Raw genomic sequence first — 16,687 nt, forward strand, 5'->3', positions numbered from 1 at the left:
TCAATATATTTGCACTTTTTAAGGGTAAATTCGGAAAAAGTATAAATATTCCATCATACAGTTATCTTGCATATTTGAAATATCAGGTAAAAATGGCTAGATTTCAAAATTTTTATAATATTTTATTTATTTTACAAAAAAATATTTAGAAACCACCACGAGCATATGCTTGCATTGATCTATTTCTGAATTTCTTAGCTAAATCTCTGTCATTGAAAAGATCATCAGCTTCTCCTTCTTTTCTGATGTGTAGAATGCTTCCATCGATGCATCCAACATCAGCCAATGACTGTTCAGTGTATTTAAGCTTAGCTCTGTATTCCTTATACTCAAGTACGATTTCTAATTCTTCATCTTCAAGTTCGAACATATTTTGAGCGACTTGGATAACTTTTTCAACAGTTATTGATGGCATGAATGATTCTTCTTGGTCCTGACCATCGTATTCAAGAATAACTTTTACATTCTTTGGAGCTTCCTTCTTTATACACGTAACAGCAGGTTCTCCGTATTTCTTGACTAATTCTTCCCATCGTGGATGCTTTTCATGACCATTTTGATAAACTTCGTTCGCAAAATGATTCAAATAAAATACTTCGCTGTCTCTTCTTTCTTTATCCAAGATGCTGCTGCCGTTTAGCTTCGTTATTTGTGGATAGCGAGCGATTGTAAGCATTCTGACATCAACTTCGCCTTTAATTTCTTGAATTGGGTTGCGATTAACACGAATCTCTGTCAAAGCTTTGTAATTTGTTAATGCATCGAGAGAGAATAAGTCTTCGATCTTATTCGATGCAAGAGACAAAGATTCAAGGCTTAATAATTTTCCTTCTTTGAAATCGATCTTTGTAATTGTATTATCGTTGAGGAAAAGATTCTTTACGTTTGGAAGATCTCCAATTGTATCAATTACCGTCGATAAACTTGAAATTTCGAGATTATTTAATTTGATTGTTTCAAGTTGCTTACATGTCTGTAATACCTTAAAATTACGTATAGATGTATTAGATATATCAATAATTTTGAGGTTTGGTAAGGCTTTGAGAAATATTTCAAGCTGATCTTCTTTGATATTTGTATCATTAAGTACAATTTCTTGTAAATTATACGTATCTTGTGTTGTTGGAAAGTCTACAAAGTGAAGGCATCCTAATGTAAGGCATTCAATGTTCTTTCCGAGTTTTAAGAGATCCCAAATGAATTGGAATGATCCTACAAGGGAGCAAGCGACATTAACTGTTTTAACAGTCTCTGGGAAGTTATCAAACTCGCCTACTTGGTCAACATTTGTTGAATCCAAGGATAATGATCCACCAACCAAGGAATATTCGTGTATTATTTCAGAAATTTTGACGCCCTTTTTAACAGATGAAGCTCTTAAGAATGATCCACTGTTAGGAACTGTAACATCAAAAAGCTTTTGACCTTTATATTCGCCATTGTGCTTTCCACGTGATGGATCATCCCATTCGACACCATACCAGTCATCTTCGCCACCTTTACTATCAACTAGTCGACCTGACCAGCGGATTGTAGCACAATGATTATCAGTTGTTCGAACTCTTTGCATAATGACAAACGTGCACATAAAATTCAGGGGATCGTTTTAATTCAAATTTTGATAATAAGTTAAACCCCCAATAAATCTTAAATGTTCAAGCTATTTTACATATAAATAGCCCGGACTCACGAAATAATTTATTAGATATAACTCAATAAACAAAATGAAAAGCATTACTCACCTAATTTTATAAATTTACAAGATTATTAATATAAATTTTTTAGAATAATCCAAGAGAAAGACCTTCACTAAGTTGTATTGTAAATAATGAAAGATGGTATCGGTAGTGGTCTCTCTTTTTGCATGTGAGGATGCTGCACGGCCTGATACAATCACGATTAAAATGGCAATCTGTATAAAGATGTTCGAGGAATGTTTCATTCTTGTTCTCGATATCAATTCCGCACGTAAGACTAACGCAGTTTGAAAATGCGTTATCTTCGATGTTTTGAACGCAAATAGGAATATTTATGTGAGTTAGAGATGTACAGTCAGAGAAAGCATAGCGGTAGATAGTTTCGACTGAGTCATCAGGTATTAGTATGTTTATTAAGTTCTTACAAGCAAGGAATGCACCGGCAGAGATATTTCTAATTGTCGATGGTATATAGAAGAATTTGGAAGGAGATGCAGGAGGATAGCAGACAAGAACTGTCTTGTTCTTGTCGAATAGTGCGCGATTCCCAACTGAGAAGTAATCGCTCTCGTTGCAAATGAATTGACGAATTGAGGTGCATCCTTGGAAAACAAAGAATCCAAGTGAATTTAATGAGCTATTATCACTAATTATGAATGTTTCAAGATTCTTGCAGCTTTTAAATGCATAATCTGATATTGTTTTTGTATCGCGTGGAATTGTAATACTACTGATATTTGTCCACTCAAATGCATTTAACCCAATACTTTGGATAGAAGAGGGCAAATTGATGTATGTAAGATGATATGCATATTGAAAAGCAATTTTCTCTATTGATGAAATTGGAGGATTTCCTAAAAATGTGATATTTATAATGGAAGATCCTTTAAATGCATTTGTACCAATATGAGTAATTGCTTCAGAAAATTCGATGGATCGCAATCCACAAAATTGAAAGCCTTCATAATGAACATGGGAGATATTGGTTGCTTTAACATATGTTAATTTCCAACAATACAAGAAAGCGTTCGAATATATTTGCGCTCCTTTGGACTCAAAAATAACAGTATGAAGCCGACCACACCCATAAAAAGCAGCAACATCAATTTTTTTTATATCTCTTCCAAAGCGAACTTCTTCTAAATTTGAGCTCCCTGAACAACCATATACCTGCAATTCAACTAAAGTGTCAGGAAAAGATATGTTTTTTAAACTGTGACAAGATCCAAATGCACCACCTCCAATGATTTTCAAATTATTTGGAAAACTAAAATCTTCAAGTTTTTTGCAATCTCCAAAAGCTCCGTCTCCAATTTTTGTTAAACTTGAATTTGATGGGAAAATAATTGTTTTCAGTGATGTGCAACCTCTGAAAGCATTATATCCTATTTCTGTAAGTGAACTAGGAAAACTAAAATTCGTTAAATTAATATTATATGCAAATACATCATCGCCAATTTTTGTCAAACAAGAATTTGATGAAAAATTAATAGATTTTAGAACTGAGATCCCTTTGAATACACCTGCTGAAATAAATTTAACTGTTTCTAGAATTTTATATGATTCCAGCTTGCTAAATCTGGCATAAATTATTGTTTTCCCACTATCATAAAGCAATCTTTGATTGTCAAATGAATAATTTGAATCTTCAGCGAAGTCCAGCTCAGCATCAACTGGAAAGCATGCACCACCAATAGTTTTAAGACTTTTTGGCAGTTTTATATATTTCAGATTTACACATTCAGCAAAAGCTGAGCTTTCAATCGTTGTAATATTTCCAATGAATGTAATATTTGTAATACTTGAGTTTTCGAAACATCCTTGAGGAATTTTCGTGATGCCACTTCCTAGAACAACTTTATCGAGATATTTGCAGTTTTTAAACGCATTATTTCCAATAGATGTGACGATGTCAGGAATAGTGATATTTCCGATATGTGATCCAGAAAAAGCTCCACCACCAATACTCTTTACTCTTGAATTGAATGTTATGTTTTCTAATGGCAAATTAGCGAAAAAAGAACCAGGAATTGACTCAATCAATTCTGGTAAAGTGAATGAAGTGAAATTGTTTCGTGTTTTCATGAGAAACCTCGTCCTTTGTTTGTTATATAATATTCCATCTTCAAATGTAAACCATTGATTTTCTGGATCGCAATTTATTACTTTGACATTTGAACTTCTAAAGGCTCCAAGATCAAGAGTTGATACATCTTTTGGTATGTATATTTCTGTGAATGATGTTCCAAGAAAGGCAGTGTCTTCTATCCAAAATAGTTTTGAATCAGGCTCGATAATTAATGTCGATAATAAATTACAATACATAAAACACGATCTTCTTAGATGTGTAATTGCATTTGGAATGTGGAATGTTGAAAATGGACATCTTTGAAATACATATGCTGAAATCTCAGTTAGTTTTTTTGGAAGATAAATCTGCGATAATGAACTTTCATCAAAGGCATGGGATTTGATTTCTGATAGATACTCGCAGTTTGTGAAATTAATAGTTGAAAGTCTTGTACAACCGTAAAAAGCAAATTCTCCAATACTTTCGAGCAATGAATCTTGTGGAAATGTGACAGATAATAGAGTATCTTTGCTCCCTTTGAATGCATAATTTGTGGCAATCGGATCACCTTTGATAATTTTGCATGTTGGTTTAAGAATAACATGAACACTACGATCTGTAGAAAATAAGACGCTATCTTGATTGATATATGTTTCACCTAATACTATTCTCTAGCTATCATCGATAGCTAAGCAAAAATTTATCTCAATTTCTGAGGTAAGCTAAAATTTAATTTCTTTAAAATTAACACACCATTCTTAATCTCAAACAAATTACACTTGGATCTGAAAATTTGTTTCAAAATTGTGTGGAATGATTGTGAGTTTTGGCCAAATATCGCCATTCTTTAAACGTGTCTGAATATTAAAAATATTAGATCTTGACTCAAAGATTTAGAACCTTAAATTATGGGTGCGAAGACTGTCTTTGATTTCTAATTTTATTTTAATTTCCAAGCCAATTGTTCTAGTCTTTGAAGGATTCTACGATATGAATATTAGTCTAAATTCTTCTTTTTTCATATAAATTTTTATGTTGCTATGAAACCATCATGTAAAATACGCACAAGTTTCTTTATTTCATTTACAAACAATTTAATAGACTGTATTAGTGATATTGATATAACTGATTGTCCTTCAAAGCAACTAAAATTTCAGATTTCTTCTTCAATTCGAATAATATCAATTACATGTAACAAAAAACCAGTATTTTATAGTCGTCAAAGTACTCAAGATGAAGATGACAGTACAAATTTAATTATTTTCGTTCCAACGGGTTTTAAAAATTTGATTTGGTCGCCAATTCCAAAAATGAACTCAAATCCTACCCATAATCTAAGCATATGCATCAAGTATACGCTTTTGTCCTCACATCCATCATTATTTTGGCGAAATAATTTTTGTTGTACAATGAACCATGCATATGGCTCTGCCGGATGGCTACCTTTATATATAACAGAAACAAATTCAATATATGAATCGATCACCGTTTCATCAGACCTTCCTAATGCAACAATTTTAGGTCCAAATTCGAATTTTACAGAAATACGCCTAAATGGGCATCCAGCTAAGCAATTTGATGTTTCTTCATGCACAAACTACGATTTTCTAGGCTGGGTAGTAGGAATAATTAATACAGTTACTGTAAGTAGACTGATTTTTTACTCATTAGAAAATTTAGATACTCAGAAGCTTTCTTTCCTCAGTAACTTTGATAATTATGTTCCAAAAACAATATATCCGTTTATATTTCTACCAGATATAAATTCAGATATGATTTTAACAAATGGATATTGTATTTTATCTACAAAGTTCCTTTCAACGTATTCTGACTTCAATTCTTTTATTCCCATACCAACAACATACCATTTAGTTGCAGCAATTTGCTACGCTCTTACTTTTAATGAGTATGGACGAAATATTTACTTTAAGCCATCATTAACATGGTTCTATGTTGGAATGATGAGCTTTGCAGCATCAAATAATATGATTTATATACTCGGAAGTAACGAAATTGATGCTTATAACTATACATTGCTAAGATATCTTTATAGAGCAGGTAAAATAGAGAAAGACTATAATGAATTCAAAGCATTTGAATGGAATATACAAAGTAAGCATCGAATTCAAGCTTTGTTCATTGTAAATGTCATATTTACTTTTATTGATGAAAGTAAATACGATTCGTTCATTAGAAGTATACCAGAATATATAAATTATGAGATACTTATTAATTATTTGGCCCAAGTCATTGAAAATCCAGCTGATTTCATTGATTTCTGGTTATCTCCGAGAATATTACCAGTTATAAGAGTCAATTTCGACTACGAAATTAACAAAAAGTTTAAATCCCTCGGAAATGCTAATGTTATGACATTTTTGCTCACAAAAAGTGACTCAATTCCAATATATGCATCTTGTACTATTAATTTCTTTTGCCAAACTGTTGGATACATCGAAGATGTCATATTGAATCTGAATGGCGAAACAAAAACCTCAATATCCTTCCATAAAAAGAGAATTAGAAAAGTTTCGTCAAGTTCCCAACCAACACCAGTAGATTCCATATTGTTTGCATTAATAGAATCGAATCCAAGGATACCTGTTATATTTCTTCATGATTTTAACCCAACTTTCCTGGTTAATATTGTTAAATCATATAAGTCCTCAGTTTTCTCACAACATGAGGCTTTAATGTCGCTAAACAGATTTCTTCTAAATTGCGGAGAAGAAGGAACTGAAGTTTTGGATTATTTCAAAGAAATTCTTGATGACAGTTCAGTTTTTTATTCTTTGAAATGCCATGTTTTGAAGATCTTGGCTGATATTTGCTTCCAAGAGAATTTTAGCCGACTTCAGGAAGTTTCGAGGAAAATTTTTGTTGATTTCTTTCTCAACAAGATCGCAGCGCCTGATTCGCTTAGCTTACAAGATGTTGATAGCATCCATCCGTCAGTTGTCATATCTGTTTTTGATGGTTTGGTCAGATTTGGTCAAGTTAACGGCAGATTTACTTCCTACGACTATCTGATGAATAGTGTATTACAATCTAGTGGAACTATGCTAGAACCATACTTTATTCAACAGCTAGAAAACGTTCACTTATTAAATAAAAAAGAATCCAAGGAATTATCCTCTTTTTTATTAGAAATAATAAAAGGAACGGAAGACCCAATGCTTCAAATCATCGCTATCAACTCTTGTCGTAGGTTTTGTGATAAAACAAAGCCAGATATCAAAGAAGAGCTAGTGAATACGTTTCTTGGCATTATTGATAACAGAAGTCTCCATTCATCTGTCAGACAGGCCATTGCAAGACTAATTGTCTCAATGCAGCCAGAACTTTCTGCAATTGCAATGTTAACTGTAATAAATGGAGAATTTGAAAGTGAAAACCCAGACTATTTGTTAATAGAAAATGTCCTCTCTTATTTGATCTACGCAATTCCTTCTTGGGGAGATTTTGTGAAAAGAGCAACGAGAGAGCATTCAAATATGAGTGACATATTTGAATACATCCGTATAATAATGGGATTTTCAATGAATGCATATACATCCATAGCTTCTAAGTGCGAAAAATTATATAATATTCTTTTTGAAAAGAAATGGAAGATCACATACATCCCTGATGGATTGATCAAGTCAACAAAGATTGACTATGCCAATGATTTTGATGAAGGATTCTTTTCCGATGATAATCTTGATTGAATCATCATGTTTTTATTGTTTATTATATTTTTGTATTTAATAAAGTGTATCTTATTGAGTTTTGAATGAGATTCGATTCTTTACAATTACAATTTTATTCTTGAATTTTCGGACTTATAAAGATTCTGAAAAGAAAGCCTTTCAAGAAGCTAGGCTCCATGTGGATACATCAAACGAGTGAATAGTATCATATATCAATGCCATGGTCGTTTCGAATAAAAGTGGTTTATAAAGGGTCAATTTTTATTGAAATTGTGTTTAACATCTTCTAACTGATATTTATGATATTAAAAATTACATCAAATCAAATTTATCCGAGCAATTTTTTTGACAATAAAAAAAATTAATTATTTTCGAAATGAATTCAAAAACTCTCTTTCGGCCATTATTAATACCATTTTTTCTTTTGTTAACAGTTGCTATAACAACAATGGTTTTAATATTGAATGTTAGACAGCCTATAATAGAAGAAATTAACACCGAAAGAGAATTATTCATTTTAAATCGACAAAGGCCATGTACACTAGACAGAAATATGGATTTAATAGGACCACCAAGTTATATCCATGAAATAGGTACAAAAGAATGGACAGATATTGATTTAGAAAATAAATTGTCAAAAATTGACTGGAGTGAATGTCCAAATTGCGATTTAATACACAGACCGACAAAAGTAAATTCAACCAGCAGGGATTTTATCATTGTAGCTATGATAAATTGTTCGAATAATTTACAAGGATTCTTAAGATCGTTGAGATCGACGGGATCAAGAGCCATGGTTGTCCTATTCTGCGATGAATTAGCGATGAAGCAACTTTCCGATTTTCATAAAGATTTAATTCAAAAATGCGGTGCGATATTGATTAATATCGGTAAAATGCCTACAAAATTCCTAAAGAAGCCATTCGAAAACAGGCATCCACTTTTCTACACATTTTTATACAAATATCGAAAATTAATCGACAGAGTCATTATGGTTGACTTATTAGATGTTTACTTCCAAGAGGATCCGTTTACACCTGATTTTAACTCTTCCACTTTCGCGGCTACTACAGAAATGGTCAAATTTTCAACTTGTCCAATAAATACTGAGTGGATTTCAGTTGCAGATCCTAATTACGATCCATACTTTTATGCAGACAAAACACCTCTATGTTTTGGAATGGTATATGGCTGCATAACTTGCTTCTTGAAATTTTATGATATAATATTTAAACAGAAGCCATGGAAGAACTTCCAGATCAGTACAATTGATCAAGGATACTTGAATTATTACTTTTATAAAGGAATATTCTCAAGAAATGGACTTTTTGTAGCTGGATCGAAAGCTGGAGATAAAATTATCTCAACAAGAGGAGGAAATGTTTCCTCTAAAGTTGGACCATATGGAGAAATGCTCATGGAAGGTTCTGACAACGTTCCTGCAATTCTCCACCATTATAACAGGCATTGCAAGCTTTGGCAGGACATTCATAGGAAATGCAAGCTTGTTGGATCGGATAGTAAAGCATATGCAAAACAGAAGGAGATGACTGAAAAATGTCCCCTTCCGGATTAGTTTTATTTGTTATTTTGTTGTTGTTTTGTAAAGATATATATTATATAGTCTAACATAAAGTTTTGGAATCAATATAGTAGAATTCAAAATTCAGTAAATTAATTCTAGATTCAGAGTATTTATATAGAGCAAATATGGTTCACTTGATTTAAAACTTTTTGTTCTTACATATCTAAGAGTCAAAGAAGTAATAAACCTCATCAAAATAAGCTGTATTTTACCTTATTAGATCTCGATAGGATTTGGTGTATTTTGAAGTATACCAATGGATAAACAAATCTGAGGTGGCCTATAATATAGCCAGTCAATAGTATCTTGGTAGATTTCATTAGTAAATATCTTTTGATTTCGCAAAAATGGCACACATAACTGCCTTAATATTTTTATACTTAGTGATTTTGTGAGAAAACGAATCTTTATTTCATTTTTAATGTGGAAGCGATTGATTTCTTTTGCCTTGTATCCTGCACTCATGGGAATTACTCTTGTTTTGTTGATGGCACATCAGTATATGACAACAAACTCAGGAATAATTCCTCTAGAGCCTGGTTTTACTGAATTTAATTATTCATCTGATCCAAAGTATATTGTGCAAATCTCAGATATTCATTATTCGCCATGTTATGACACAGAGAACCCTCTTCGAACAGTTTTCTCCATTGCTCAAGAACAATTAAAATCAGATTTCGTAGTTTTAAGCGGTGATATGACTGATAACTATAACAAATGCACTAAACCTGCATGTTCATCCCCTGTTCTTGATCATTGGATCGGATATGAAAGAGCTCTCAATGCATCTAAACTAGATCAGGAAACAATATTTGAAGTTCTAGGAAATCATGATATGTGGGGAATTTATGAGTTCAATGAAAACCAGTATTGTTCAAAATTTGTCAGATCTTTCAACAAAAGTAATTTTTATTCATATTCACAAACAAAGAATGGACTAAGAGTTGTAGCATTCCAGCCACAAGATTTCCCATCTGGGCATGGTCCTAACTGTTTCATGCCTATATACAGAAGCCACATGATTGATAAATTCCAAGAAGAAATTGAAAAATTAAATGATGAAAAAATTGACACAATTGTTGTGAGTCATTTCCCAAGAGAAACATGTTTGAATTTCTACACGAAGAGTAAGAAAGGTGAAACATTTTCTTCCCTATTAAAGAAGCATAATGTCCTTGCTCATATTACAGGACACACGCATCCAAAAAGAATTGAAGTTCGTCACATCGATGGAGATTATGTTGAATTCACTTCTTCAGCATTTAAGAGAGTTCATGGATTTGTTTTGCTTACTATTGATAATGGGCAAGTCAACTATGAGTTTAAAGACTTGTATTATGGAAAAGACTACGCAATATTGACTTCACCTTCGCCTTCAAAATTCCAAAGATTTACTTTGAAAAACGAGAAAATTCCGATAAGATTGATATCATTTTCTGGCTCTAAGGATAAGAATTTCACAGTTAGTGGTGCAGTTAATGGAAAACTATCTTTTGAGAAGTTTCTTAAAGAAAATGTTGCGATTTATTCACTGAAAAATGCTGCATTCAAAAAAGGTGAAAATTACCTGAAAATTTCAGGAGATTATGACTATGAAATGAACTTAACAGTTGGAACAACAGCGGGTCCATTCAGAGAACCTCGCATTGTTAATGTTTCTATCTGGTGGATGCATCTTATCTCTTTCTTCTTTTATTCTTATTTAGTTTTAATTGTTATCGGATTTTGGAGAAAATTTAATACGAAGGGACATGAAATTCTATTGGGACCACTAACAATTGGTAATATTATATATCAAACAAGGTTTGATTATAAGTTATTGATGACAATTTTCTTTGTTTGGCCTTTCATTTTGCCAACAATGTTCTATCAGACTCAAAATAGACTGTCATCACTTTGGATCTTTGGAATGATGGTTTCTGGACGTGTATCTTTTGACTTGTTTGGTTATTTGGCTGTTATTTTCTATCATGTCACTGTATACTTAATATTTATTGATGTTTCAGTGTTAATTGTCAAACAAAAATTCGCTTTTTCAAAGATATGGTGTGACTTATTTATTAACACATTTTTGTTTTTACTTGGTTCATTATTCTGGTATAGATATGGTACAGATATTGGATACAAATATTACTGGATATCCTCTTTTACTTTCTCAATTATTCCAATTTGTTTCATATTTTTGGCAATCTCAGAACATAAATTCAACAACAGAAGATTTAAGATAGATTAAGAATGTAATATTTTGAATTATTGTTGATTTCTATTTGATTTGCAAAAAGTTAGAATATTATTTATTGTATTTGCACAAAAAGTATTTTTATATGTTTTTATATATCAAAATTTATGTTTTCATGTGATTTTCTGAATCATAAACGAATAAACATCAAATTTTTACAAAAAAATAATCTGATAGCTTCATAGTATAGGCGAATATGTGCTCAAATAGAATGTCTTTGAGTGTAACTTCGTCATTCGAAGTCTACATTCATAACAACAACATGATATTAAAAATGCGTATAAATTTTCTGTTGTTTATCTTCATTGTCATCATAATTTCATCAGTCAATATCATCCTGTAATTATCTATGTAAAATTTCTGTTCTGTATCGAAATCATCGAAATTTTTCCTTTTTGATTTATTTACTATCTCTCTCAATGATATATTTAAAATGTATCCTGTAATTCAAACTATCATGTAAATTAAATATGCAATTAATTGAAAGCAATTTAAAAAAGAATAATGAATTCATCAAATGTCATAAATTTATGAGGTATTAATTTACTTGATATGTGTTTTAAGATTTATTGATCTTATTTGCATTTTGATGAGAAAAATTAATCTGACTTTCGGATTTACTATTTTTTTACGCAATTCTATTTATTTATATAATGTATGAGCTATAAATAATATATTTTTATATTTAATTCAAATTGTTGGATAAAATGACGAGTTGGGAAATTGAGAAGAAGAATAGCTAGTGCAATTGATTTTATTGCGAATTTAAAATGTATCATCATATTAGAGATCAAATCTTTCATTCATTTAAGTTAAATTTTAAGGAGTCGTTAGATTAACTCATTGAAAAAAAAATTTGTTGCACATATATTTATGATGAATTAATACTTAAATAAATTTGAATGTATAGAAAAAGGTGCAAAAATGTTCTTTTTCAAAATTAAAAGCAAAAACAATATATATAATGTATTTTACTGGTGTTTAATTTTGAATGCTTCTCAAAAATCTCAAAAATATTTCTGTAAACTTATCAAAAACTGGTATAGTTCTAGAACAATTCATAATATTACTAAACACTCTGTGTATATTTAAATTTTTCATTTGAATAAGAAAAATTCATCGGGAAAAAAACATCAATAAAAAATGAGTTCTAGCTATTCCTCCTCTTATGATTCTTCCTCTTCATCATCATCATCAAAAAGACCAAGGGCTTCTAGGCGTATCTCAGCCGCCAAACCACCACCACCACCAAAACCTCAAAAAGATTCCGACTCCGAATTATCAAACCTTTCAGACGTATCAGATAGTTCTAGCGGAAAGCCTGCCTCAAGAAGGCAACAATCATCTAGCATTGATAAAAATACAGCAGGAGCAGGTGGATATTTCGACAATAATCAAGATATGATGGATGACGTTCAAGAAGGAGCAAATTGGTGGCAAGCTACAAACTCTCTTATGTCACGCGTAAATCAAAGAGACACGAAACCAGTGAAAGTAAGTAGTTTCCAAGCTCCAGCTTACGATGATCAAAAAAGTAGTTCAGGTAGCTCGGATAGCTCAGATTCTGGATCTAAGAAGAGATCTAAAGATAAAGGTAAAGACAAAGACAAAAAGAAAAGAAAAGAAAATAATAAGGCTAACGACAACGCCAATGCAGCAAATAACGAGCCACTTCAACTCAACCAAGAAAGCGATCAAAAGAATCAAAATGACGCAGTCATTGACTTTGATCCAACAAATGTTTTCAATGGAAAGACGTACAAAGATACAGAACAAGATTTCCTCCTGATGGATGTCAGAAGCCCTCTAATCTGGACCATTGGATTCTTAGTTCTCGCATTAGTTCACATAGTTCTTACATTAGTTGTCGCGAAATTCAAATTCAAGACAGGACAACAAAACCCATACGTCGGAGTTACATTGCCATTCTTATTAAAGGGTGGCGCAGCCTATTCCCAGTGGATAAAATCCGGAGATTGGTGGAGACTCTTCACATCCATATCATTACAACCAGGTATTGTTCATTACGCGGTCATGATCATTTGTATGGGCCTTCTCTACGAAGTTGAGAGGTTTAACGGCTTCTGGGTTGCAATGCTCCTCTTTTTACTCAGTGGCTTATACGGAAACGTCTTTTCTTTACTCATGGTCCCAGATACAATCATTTGCGGTGCAAGCGGATGTGTTTCTGGATGGCTTGGCTTCTCATTAGTCAGATTATGTGCAAAATTCTCGCAGAAGAGACGTATTTGCTATTTAATCACAGAGATATTGATGCTTGTTGTTCTTGTATTCGAAGGACTCCTTCCTTTCATCAATAACTTCCAAAACGTCGCTGGATTAATTCTTGGAATTTTGATCTCATTCTCTTTGCTTCCAAACAACTCAAGAACAAAGTGCCGGACTATTGCACGTGGTATCATCGCTTTCTTGTCATTCCCAATCATGATTATCATTTTCTCTGTCGTTGTTGTGTTTTATATCAAAGATTCGAACATTTCTACAAAATGCAAGATCTGTTCTCAGATCGATTGCCAGAACTTCGCTAAGATTCAGTGGTGTCCAACTAACCAAGATACTTTATCTGCTGTTGCTGCTTTTACGGCTTGAAAATAAGTAATTTATTATAGATTTTATTAATATTGTTTATTTATATTTATATTTTTACAAGTGAAATAAAAAAAAATTGAATTTTTTTATTAAATCTTTTTCTAATGATTTGTTTCAGTGTGTATGCATTAGAAAAGTTATATTTTATATCAGATTATTACATTTCTTGTGTCTTTAATAAGTCAAATTCAATATCAAAAAAATTATTTCTCAGACGTTTTAAAAAAGTTAGATCACATATCAATTGTTTATCTTTCTGATGTAATAAGGGTTTGTATCGATAGATTCGGCTGCAGAAGAATATTTTTGATAATGATATGCTTCGAATCAAAAATAATTAGAATAATAAATGCTTTCTGCAATGTTTTAGGTATTTGTCAATTGACAAACTATTTCAAGTATGAAAAGGAATTTCAGATTTCCTGTTTGAATAAAACTCTCTTGAAATAAGACGAACATATCTGGATTCAATTGGATGGTATTGCATTATGATGTTACTGGTTACTTTGAAGTCTGGTTATAATAAATGAAAATAAAAATTGTGTGGGATTTCTTGCAAATAACCATAATGCATTATGATGTAACTGGTTTTGTTTGAATTGGATTTAATATAAAATTTTGTTGATTATTCCCTGAGATTATGGAATATTTCTTTGTTTGTTAGCGCATAGTCTTCCGAAATGTACACATTTGGGATATTTATGACATTCTTATAATTTTACCCTGTTTTTGGATCATATAGAGGATAATAATTTCGATCTGGTAAAATTGTTGGTTTGGAGTCGACTAATGAATCAACATTAATAGAATCATTTGTAGAGTTGCAAACGTCAAATTCCTTGCATAAAGATTCTAAGTATTGAGAACTACCTTCTGGCATCAATTTCTTATACTTTTTAGGATTGTGGGCTAATATTTGTTTAGATGTAACATCGTATTCGAATAATTCTTGGTCAATTGCTTTAATTGTTGAATACATTTTATTTTTTCTGAGAAAATCAATAACAATCTTGTAGCACATAACCCACTTTGTCGTTGACGGTGAAATAGGATGCGCTTTGAGTGTTTTTATTAAATCATTATCTGATGAATAAACGTTAAACATTGTCATAAAGACGAATTTCGATATTATCGCATTAGTAATATGTTTTTTATCGAATTCTCCATGAACTTCTGCAATGATTCTCTCTCGATTTTTCACTGTTTTCACACTTCTTTTCATAAATTCTTAATTTTTAAACGTTAGCGGAAAAAAGAATTTGTTACAATTGGATGTCTTAGAAGCAATGTTGCAGAATGATCCTAAGATAGAAAGCAGAGATTTCTGAACAATGTTAAAGAAGACTAAGGATAGTTTCCATTACACTTGTCTTGTTTGTAAGAATACTTAAAGAACTCCTTATAAATTCAAAGTCTTTTTGTTTTAGAAAAAAAAATTAGAGATTTAATGAAACATATTTTTTTATTGTGATAAGAAAAAATTTTAAACAGGGCATCTATATTACACTGTCCTGTGGCGTACTCCTTCTTTTGGGCGTCTTCTTTGTTCAATGAATGGACGTCTTTCTTCATTATGAACTGGCTTTGTGTTCAATAACAACAATGAAAGAAGAGCCATGCAAACAATGAAGACTAATACCATTAGAAGGTTGGATTTAGGTTTGTGTTTGATATCTTCCTTGGAACGTGGTTGGTAAACAATTGAATCATCTGACCATTTCTCGCCATCAAGAGAAACCTGTACAGGTACGACTGGTGGTATTTCAGTTGGAAGCTGGCATGTGAAATAGTCTCTGCATGCGAAGAGAGCTTTGCTTGTAAATCCGCCAAAACGGCAAAAGCCTGATTCAATTTCGCCATCAGAATCGAAGTTGAGGGAAACATTGATAACTCCGTTTACTGGATCGCCAATGCCTTTAACAGAAACCTTTTCTTGTCTGCAGAATGAACCATTGCCCTCATAGCCATAATAGCATTTGCATTCGCCTGGATAGTTGCAGCTTGCCCAGTTAGAGCAGCCTTTGCAGTTGTAGCAGCCTTGAACTGATCTTGGATTACCATAATCGAAGCCATCCTTGCATTTGCAATGGCCTTTGACTTTCTCTGCATTGGGACCACAGATTGGTTTGCCTTTTTCATCGTATGCTTGTTCGTAGTCGTAGCCGTATTCATCATAGCCATAAGGATTACGCATGTATCTATCATAATAATCACCCTCGGGTACAAAATTCTCTGGTTGTGATTCAACAGTCATGTCCGTGTCATCTTGTGCCTCTTCAGATAAGGCGCGGATGAGGAAAAACGCAAAAAACATTGTAATTCAATTCTGCAACCAAATACAGAAAATTTTAGAAAATTAAATACTGTATTTAATGTATTTTAGGAAAAATGCAAAAATGTTCTAAACAAATCAACTTTCACTTTTCAAAAATTGAGTCTAGTCGGACCATTGAGTCAAATTGATATGAGATATAGTCGTGGGCATGGTAAATTCAAGCATGAGAGATGATGCCAATCAATGTTTTTCTCCTTTTGATTATCGGAAATAAAAACAATGATGATATCTGACCATAGCATAGTGAATTTGTATCTCCAGGAGCATGGCATGTTTTAAAGATATAATAAACTTTGGAATCCGCAAAAAATATTGTGTAAAAATGAAATTTAAGCTAATATTGCTATGATTTACCTAGGATTTTCTTTAATAAGCTGATTTATTTTGGATTCAATAAATAGAAGTTGATTTTGCAAAGTTAAATAAAAGTGACATGTATACGTTATAATAAAATGGATTTC

At 32.0% G+C, this 16,687-nt stretch overlaps 8 protein-coding genes across 8 annotated transcripts; 4 read left to right on the forward strand and 4 right to left on the reverse strand.

Moving 5' to 3' along the window:
- Positions 1-86: 86 nt before the first annotated feature.
- On the reverse strand, positions 87-1,592 carry TVAGG3_0486540 (post-chaperonin tubulin folding pathway; the record flags this gene model as incomplete). The annotated part of the gene is made up of 1 exon (XM_001316761.1): positions 146-1,570. One exon carries the CDS (start codon positions 1,568-1,570, stop codon positions 146-148), a length of 1,425 nt encoding a protein of 474 aa, XP_001316796.1.
- Positions 1,593-1,687: 95 nt separating this feature from the next.
- On the reverse strand, positions 1,688-4,483 carry TVAGG3_0486550 (regulation of response to stimulus; the record flags this gene model as incomplete). Its single annotated transcript, XM_001316762.1, has 1 exon — positions 1,782-4,022. The coding sequence occupies one exon, from the start codon at positions 4,020-4,022 to the stop codon at positions 1,782-1,784; it is 2,241 nt and encodes a 746-aa protein (XP_001316797.1).
- A 319-nt stretch (positions 4,484-4,802) lies between these two features.
- Positions 4,803-7,508, forward strand: TVAGG3_0486560 (armadillo (ARM) repeat-containing protein family; the record flags this gene model as incomplete). Its single annotated transcript, XM_001316763.1, has 1 exon — positions 5,178-7,475. One exon carries the CDS (start codon positions 5,178-5,180, stop codon positions 7,473-7,475), a length of 2,298 nt encoding a protein of 765 aa, XP_001316798.1.
- A 284-nt stretch (positions 7,509-7,792) lies between these two features.
- On the forward strand, positions 7,793-9,066 carry TVAGG3_0486570 (nucleotide-diphospho-sugar transferases family; the record flags this gene model as incomplete). The annotated part of the gene is made up of 1 exon (XM_001316764.1): positions 7,906-9,033. One exon carries the CDS (start codon positions 7,906-7,908, stop codon positions 9,031-9,033), a length of 1,128 nt encoding a protein of 375 aa, XP_001316799.1.
- Positions 9,067-9,233: 167 nt separating this feature from the next.
- On the forward strand, positions 9,234-11,417 carry TVAGG3_0486580 (helicase related family; the record flags this gene model as incomplete). The annotated part of the gene is made up of 1 exon (XM_001316765.2): positions 9,464-11,275. One exon carries the CDS (start codon positions 9,464-9,466, stop codon positions 11,273-11,275), a length of 1,812 nt encoding a protein of 603 aa, XP_001316800.1.
- A 958-nt stretch (positions 11,418-12,375) lies between these two features.
- On the forward strand, positions 12,376-13,979 carry TVAGG3_0486590 (serine-type endopeptidase protein; the record flags this gene model as incomplete). The annotated part of the gene is made up of 1 exon (XM_001316766.1): positions 12,425-13,891. One exon carries the CDS (start codon positions 12,425-12,427, stop codon positions 13,889-13,891), a length of 1,467 nt encoding a protein of 488 aa, XP_001316801.1.
- Positions 13,980-14,131: 152 nt separating this feature from the next.
- On the reverse strand, positions 14,132-15,271 carry TVAGG3_0486600 (uncharacterized protein; the record flags this gene model as incomplete). The annotated part of the gene is made up of 1 exon (XM_001316767.1): positions 14,610-15,002. One exon carries the CDS (start codon positions 15,000-15,002, stop codon positions 14,610-14,612), a length of 393 nt encoding a protein of 130 aa, XP_001316802.1.
- A 63-nt stretch (positions 15,272-15,334) lies between these two features.
- Positions 15,335-16,205, reverse strand: TVAGG3_0486610 (uncharacterized protein; the record flags this gene model as incomplete). Its single annotated transcript, XM_001316768.1, has 1 exon — positions 15,393-16,205. The coding sequence occupies one exon, from the start codon at positions 16,203-16,205 to the stop codon at positions 15,393-15,395; it is 813 nt and encodes a 270-aa protein (XP_001316803.1).
- Positions 16,206-16,687: the final 482 nt, after the last annotated feature.

Source organism: Trichomonas vaginalis, chromosome II (genome assembly GCF_026262505.1).
Source record: "Trichomonas vaginalis G3 chromosome II, whole genome shotgun sequence".
Classification (NCBI taxonomy): domain Eukaryota; phylum Parabasalia; order Trichomonadida; family Trichomonadidae; genus Trichomonas; species Trichomonas vaginalis.